Raw genomic sequence first — 7,397 nt, 5'->3', positions numbered from 1 at the left:
TCAATGTATAATTCCACTCCCCTCTTCATAAACGGCGTATCCTTTCTACACATTTTCCATATCTCCGTCTTTGCATCAGATCGTCCCCGTCAGAGACCTTCTCTTTTCCGTTGTATTCCGATGCATCGCTCCCAGAACCTTTTTGCATAATTGCTGCCTAAAGGTACCCTTCATGGGTTTGAAAATCCTCTCAAATGCTTATTTTGCCATCCATAGTTTCTGATAAAACATCACACACACCTTGGGATGATTAAACCCCTAGTTTTTTTTTTCTGCAGCGTTCCTAATGTTGATATTTCCCTTTAAGCTTATGGGAAATGGTCGCTGTTATAATGGTTGGCCAGTCATTTTACGTTTCAAATCAAGCTTTACAAAAGTTGTCAAAGGTCGATACCAAGTGCAGAGAGAATGTTAAATGATTCGTGAGTATAAGAAAATTTCTTATTTTCCGTTGAGAAACCATACTGGGCGATGAATCTCCAGGAGTTAAATGTACAGGTATCTAGAATCCCTGAATGTATATCCATGTTCAGGACAGCTATAACGAATACTGTAGTCCCAGCATTTCCTTTTATTGATTTTCCTTTCAAGTCGGACATTATTATATATTCAAGCATAGCGAAGAGTAAAATGAAATTTAGCACTAGTCCGTGTATACTAACTCAAATACGGGTATAATAATCCAGACAAACCGTGTTCAGATTGCGTTAAAATTACTGTCAAATGCTTCATCTCAGTTATACATAAGATACAATTGAGCCCTCTTAAGCTGCTTCTTGAGCTGCCTGAAGGTCAAAAATTCAACACCCAAAGCTTTCACTATCAATTTAATGCCCAATCTCGCCGTCCTTTATACATGTACGTAACCTATTCAAAAGGACTGGCTCATCCCCAGAAATGCACTGCATGACTTCACGCTTAGCCCACTGCGCATGCGTGCATTTTTAATGAGTTGCTAGATTGCCATAGGAACATGAATGGGTTCGCGATTCGTGGGTAATTCGTGATAATTGACAAACTAACGGCCTGATGCCGATAGACAGCAACGCTGTTCTATGCTTCAAGCAACTCCTGACCAAATATCGCTAGGTTTTTTAAAAAAATTATGTTGTACCCACGTACTAAGAAGATTGCCGTGTACTGCCTAGCCTACCCTCAGCAAAACGCACATATTTTCAGAAATAGTGATTTTAGACGGTAGATTCACTCAGAAACAAAGGCAAACTAATTCGTTGCCGATATAGCACCAGCAGATAGCAGCACCATACAGAGTCTGATTAAAAACTTTCGTGGCAATTGAAGAACTTTTACCACTGTACAATGGAGTCCAAAAGCACTTGGCACAAATGTGAAACTGCCCAGTGCAAGGCCAAGCATTCAATCAGTATTTTCAATCATATTATCAGATTCTACATAAATTGACTGACAATATCACTACTCAGTATTTAACTAATCTCTTAATCCAAAATTCCTATCATCATTTAATAATAATGCAAAATTCTCCTTTCAGATTGCTATTTATTTTAAATTTTAATGCTGCAACTGTTCCAAAATAATCTTGTAGTAAAGGAAAAATGCAAATAAGAAGTGGAAGACCAATTTTACCCACATTATTCAATTTTTTGAATATAAAAAGAATAAGATCACGATTTAATAAATTAAAATAATCTTTCATGAACTCTTTCATGAATAACATATTAAACAAAATTAAAGTTATAAATTAGTGGTAATGGCTTATTCTGGAATATATGACCTCTGCACATCATCAGTACCTGACTTGGTACAGTATAGTTACTACTTGGTTACAGAGTTAGATTTAATAATGTAACAATAAGAACAATATATATTGCAATAAACTTCTCTGCACATGTCAGACGCTTGTTACCATGAATTAACACTACTTGACAATGGGCTGAGCACTTATCACAGAGTCTGTGTGCGATGCCATTGTTGTGCTGTGATTGGCTAGTTGAGTCACGTGAAGCCCTACTGTAGCGCCGTCGTGTATCGCGTGAATGCTGCGCATTTCTGGCCATGAGCAGATTATTTGAAATACAACCCTCATGCATTTAGTCCAACATGAAGGTGCTCACTGCTGCACAACACACGTACGTGTACACCATATTTTCATAACGAAGTGAGACCAGAATATAATATATAAATGTAATTAATGGAAACTATGTCTCAATGCGCATTGCCAACAGTCTGCTAATGCATCAAACAACTGAACAAATGCACACGGATACGCAACAGTAATAAGAGTTATCACCATAGTTTTGTATTTTCTCTTTTCCTCTTTCCTGTTTTTACAGTATTTAAGGGGACTTATAGTAAAAGGACCAAAGTCATAGAAACAAAGCCCTGGGCTTGTAAGTTTTAATAAAAAATTAAAACAAACTTCCCAAAAGGCCAATTAAAGACGGGGATTAAGTACAGTGTCCAACGGATGACGCTCTGGCGCCAATTTGAGGGGAAAAATGCCGTTTTCGGTATTGGGATTTTCTCTATAACCAAGACAGCTATTCAAGTGATTCAAAAGGCCTCATAAAGCTGGGTGAAAGCACTACAGCGCGGTACCAGGGAATTGTCTTTAACTATTTACTTTTGATTTTATCATCTTTTACGTTAAATCAGCCCATATTTCAATGGGTTATTCACTTTAAAAGGCGATAACTTTCAAACAAACAATTTCCTCTTAAACCCCTGATATCATGCTGTAGTCCACATTCCTAACAACAATAGGTGCAACTTTTGTAACGATCGGTTGCTCAGATAGTGAGATATACTCGGCAGCGATTCACTTATCTCGTCAATATAGAAAGCTGTTAAAACAGCCAAAAACGTTCACAGGTTGGTTAACAGGGCTTATTAGTCAAAATGCTTAGCTGGCAAATTTACCTGTTATCGGTTATACGATCAGATGGAACCATTGCTTATTGTCATCTAAAAATATTTTGTTTGGGTGCTTTGAAGGGGCAGAAAATCGTGCTTTTGTTACATTTTCCGACCACTCGTTAGGCATGTAAGCGTGCCGCCACTTTGATTGACAGCTCTGGAGAGGGTGCTAGCCTAGTGATGCCCCGTAGGGTGTCAAGGATATGTAGAAGGAAGCGCTAACAAAGGCGATTACGTTTAACCGCAATTAAGAGGTGTGAAGTTGCATTTGATCGTTTCAATGGCTCTTCCTCGGCAATCGAGTAATTTTACCTGAGAGATTCCTTCTTTGTTATCGGCAAAGTGATCAGATAAAACTGTGTCGAGAGCAAGTGTCCGTCACTTGTGTTAACACGAGTTTTTTTGACGGGTAACGCTGCAGGATTATTTTGCACGACACTTGGTAATCGTCAGATCAACGGAAAAATCCAGCGAATATCTCATAGCAGTATTTCTCAAAATGCCAGCTAAGATAAAGGGGAGACGCTCAGCTGCACAAGAATCAGCGATAAAAGTGGCTGAGAGAAGGCTTTTGAGTGAAATGGCTGAGTGTGGGTGAGTTTTGAAACCACGAACGTGTTGATTGTAAAAAAGTATCTATTAAAATCTTTTGAAACATGTAAAAGTTGCGTCGGCATTTTACCGTGGATTGCGTCTAATACTAGATCACACAGGGCACTGAATGAAGTTATCTTATGAATAAGTCTGATGTGTTGAGGTACCACGTGCGTCGTATTTATCTTACCTTCCTTTTATTTTTAGGTTTGATGGGAAAGAGTTCGCAAAAGGATTAGATCATACAGTCACAGCCGCAAAAATGAAAGGAAAAACACATATTAAAATTCGTTTCATGCACTACAGCTCTTGGGCAAGGGCATTGAAGGTAAAAAAAAAACACGTTATTTTTAATATAGCAATCTTCAGTATGAGTTCCTTTGCAAAACATTAGGACAAAAATGTTGTTTTTCACTTTTATTACAAACGTGTAAAATGTGTTGGTTAAAGTATTTTGTAATAGTGTAGGGCTATTTCTTTACAGAGTCTGACTTTTAAAAGGTCAAATAAGATTTTTATTAGAAGTTGACTTTATCCAGTTTCTATCACTTGGTTATAACATTCATTTTTTGTAATTTTTTTTATACAGAAGCAAGACATTGGGCCGGACGGATGCCATTACAGCTTCCCAGCAGATGTGCTTTCTTTTATCAGGGCAATCATACCCAACCAGGTGAAAGCTGAGATTAGACAGGTAAGATAAGGTAAAATTTCTTATTGCAAGTGTACAAACCTTTATCCAATTACAAACAGGGTTTAAAGTAAAATATGTTGGCATTGTATTTTTCTATCTAATAGGCTTTCCTGGGATAGTTCTTTATTTACTCCAAGTATACAGATTAAGTATACTGATGCAAAAAATATTTGGGAGCTACATATACAAACTATATAACTTTTATCAAAAAACCTTTTTTCTCTTTCTGTATGCCTACTAGGATGATTATGTAATTTTTACAACAGCTATGGTCTTTTTTCGCTTCTTTTAGACTGGGTATGCGGTTTCCATGGAGGAATTCTGCCAAGCTGTCCTATGAACATCATGTTGCTGAACACCTATTCTTACAGTCGGTTACGGGATTATCTAACCCAGAATGAGGCTCGATTTTAGGACTAGGGTAAAAAATTGGCGAACTTTGATCGTTCATATCAAACAGACCAAAGGACAATTTCTTGTGACGACCACTTGGTCACATTCACTTGGGTTTTTAGCGTCAGTCCATGGGCCTCAGGATGATTTCTAAACCTTTAGGTAATTTAATCAGCGATAATACCAACACTCCTCCGACGGGCTGCAATTTCAGTTTGCATCAGATACATGTTGTAATAGGCATATTTTATCGGCTGTATCGAGTATAGCTGTGAACAAATGCGTGTGACAACTGTTTGTTGATATTCACTTATGCATTTAGCTCAGGGAAATGGCCACCAAAGGGATTTTCTAGTGGCGACTTTATCAACGATGGTGGTGTACTATTTTTAGAGCAATTTTTCCTACTGCCTACTATGATTAATACATACTAGTTAATTAAAATACTGTCAGAATTATTGTATAATAAAATCATAATCTAAACAAAGAAAAACATTATATTCATATTGCTTTTAGAGGTCTCAATTTGAAAGATTTGATAAGCTAGAAAAGGGGGTTGGGTAGCATTGCTCACCTGTCGTGTTCAAAGCAGGTGTCTCAAGTAATGCAATAAATGTGCTTTCAAAAATAATTTTAATTTGTCACTGCTGTGTTTTCCATTAAAATTTCTTTTCCTACTATTGGCTGGATTAACGTACAAAGATACAATATAAAACTTGTTGACTTTCAAACTGTCAAACCAGTGATGACACTGTTAATTAATCGTTGTAGTAGTGCTTTGTCCAACCTTGCGTAATTGAAAAATGTGATAAGATCAGTTCTGCCATAGGGAACATTTAGCAGTTTTGGCTAGACTCTGATAACAGGAAGCAACAATGAAACTTGACTGTCAACCAGATCAAGATTTGAATGCCAAGTTCAAGCTGCAACTAAAGTAGGCCACTATTTAGGCTACATAAAACAAGTTCCCTGGGGGTGTTAAATTTTTCTGGGCTAGATAAGACCAGAAGTGTAAAAAAAAGGAAGAAAGAACGATGTCATCCTTCTTATGAGTAGACATTATCATAACATGGGAATCTTGATGCCTTTGTCTTTGGCTACCATTTTTTTAACATTAGGTCTATCTACTCCTGCAACAATGACTAAGTGCTTATAGTGTGCGATTTAAACCAGGTATGAAGATTAACATGAGGTTATTCTCTTTTATGTAACATGAAGCTCTTTTCTACTGAAATCTAGATAACATTTTGCTCAGAAATCCCAATTTTATTTCCACATGCATTACAAAAAATCAAAAGACTGATTTACTGTGTCGTTGGACTTCCCAATAAACAAGCTGTATAGGCCTAATGAAGTTCAAATGTTTTTTTAAAGGTCTACTATATATTTCCTTTCTGTCTTTTTCCGACAAAACACTTTGACAATTTCTGAATTACCAGCTTTAAGCTCTCAAAATAAATTTATTTATATTATAAATTAGGTGATTCAAACGACAGACGCATGGGGGACAGTAATAGTTCTAAACTGATTATCCTGGTAAGTGTGAACTCGGGGATGGGGGGAGAGCAAATTAAAAATTTTTAGGAAGTCTTTTTGTGATTTTTATTTTTGGGTACATTTTGAACTCTTTCTTTCCGCTTGATCAGTGATTGTGAACTTGTTTTTCTCCAAACATCGCAAAATGCAACACTGCTTACATATGCGTTTTTATTTTTAGGCCTACTGTTTTTTTATCATGCTGTCAACCCTTGCTTGGATTTCTCTTGTTTGGCCATTCACAACACAATTTTTCGAGTGTTTCTCAAGCTCCATGATATATCTCGGAGAATAAAATTTTATTTTCTCAACATTAGTTTTTACCTTCTGCAAACGGCGTCCAACAATCATTTCCGGTTTCGTAACGTGTCGCAGATACGTTCGCCGATATATATCGCCAAAATTAAGAATAAGAGTATCGTTTCAAGCGTGATTTTAACCGATTTTTCTTACAAATGCATTTCTCAAGTAATTAATACGATTCGATAAACTCTTTCACCTATTTATTAGGTATACAAAAAGGGAAAAGAAAGACGAATAATATTTAAGACTTTATGATGCTTTTATTTGAGCTGTACATGCACCAATGTCTGTAACTGTAGTGAAGTATAGACACCAAAACTACACGTGAGTCTTTTTACATCTGACTACAAACAGGTTAATCGCATAAAATGCAGAATAAAATTACTAAAAAAAAAAAAAAAACAACTATGCTGATCTGAGCAATTGATTTTCCAAAAACCAACAACATGATAACTAGGTAATAAAAAGCACTTTTTCACCTAGGCCATTCCACTAACTTGTAGAATATCAAAAATGTTTTACATAAAATATAACTGGGATGCATCAACTTTGTCATATTTGTCTTTTAGCCCATGGGCAAAAAATCATTATTATCAACAGTTTTAAGGCCTATTTCAAAGCAAACAAAAGCTCAGAGAACAAGATAAAAATTATGAAATGCAAGTCCTAATAGCAATAACATTTAAAACTATGAAATAGGTAACTTTTCAAGACCCCAAACTAAATTCAAGACACAGCTTATTTCAGTCACTTTTTACACCTCCATGAAAACAGGAGTTATCATCAAGCTTTGACTGTTTGTGTAGATGCAATGAGAGAGCAGTGTCTCAATAATCATTTTTGGCATGATCCTTTTTTGTGTCCTTTTCGCGGCTTGTTACAGGTTTTACATTTAGGCGCATTGCGTGACCCTTGGTGAAATTCACCAGAATTGTAAGTTTCACCCTCAACTTTCCTAAAAGCATCTACTTGTTGCAATTTT

General features: G+C 36.3%; 1 protein-coding gene across 1 annotated transcript; it reads left to right on the top strand.

The window, feature by feature from the left end:
- Positions 1–2,295: 2,295 nt before the first annotated feature.
- Positions 2,296–5,080, top strand: LOC147760742 (uncharacterized). Its single transcript, XM_087017046.1, has 4 exons — positions 2,296–3,489; positions 3,697–3,817; positions 4,079–4,183; positions 4,476–5,080. The coding sequence occupies exons 1-4, from the start codon at positions 3,395–3,397 to the stop codon at positions 4,521–4,523; spliced, it is 369 nt and encodes a 122-aa protein (XP_086873172.1). The 5' UTR covers positions 2,296–3,394; the 3' UTR covers positions 4,524–5,080.
- The last annotated feature ends 2,317 nt before the right edge of the window (positions 5,081–7,397 follow it).

This window comes from Lingula anatina, chromosome 7, assembly GCF_051362555.1.
Source record: "Lingula anatina isolate TDL-2025a chromosome 7, LinAna3.0, whole genome shotgun sequence".
Taxonomy (NCBI): Eukaryota; Metazoa; Brachiopoda; class Lingulata; order Lingulida; family Lingulidae; genus Lingula; species Lingula anatina.
Note: the sequence above shows the minus strand (reverse complement) of the source record. Positions and strands in the feature narration are given on the sequence as shown.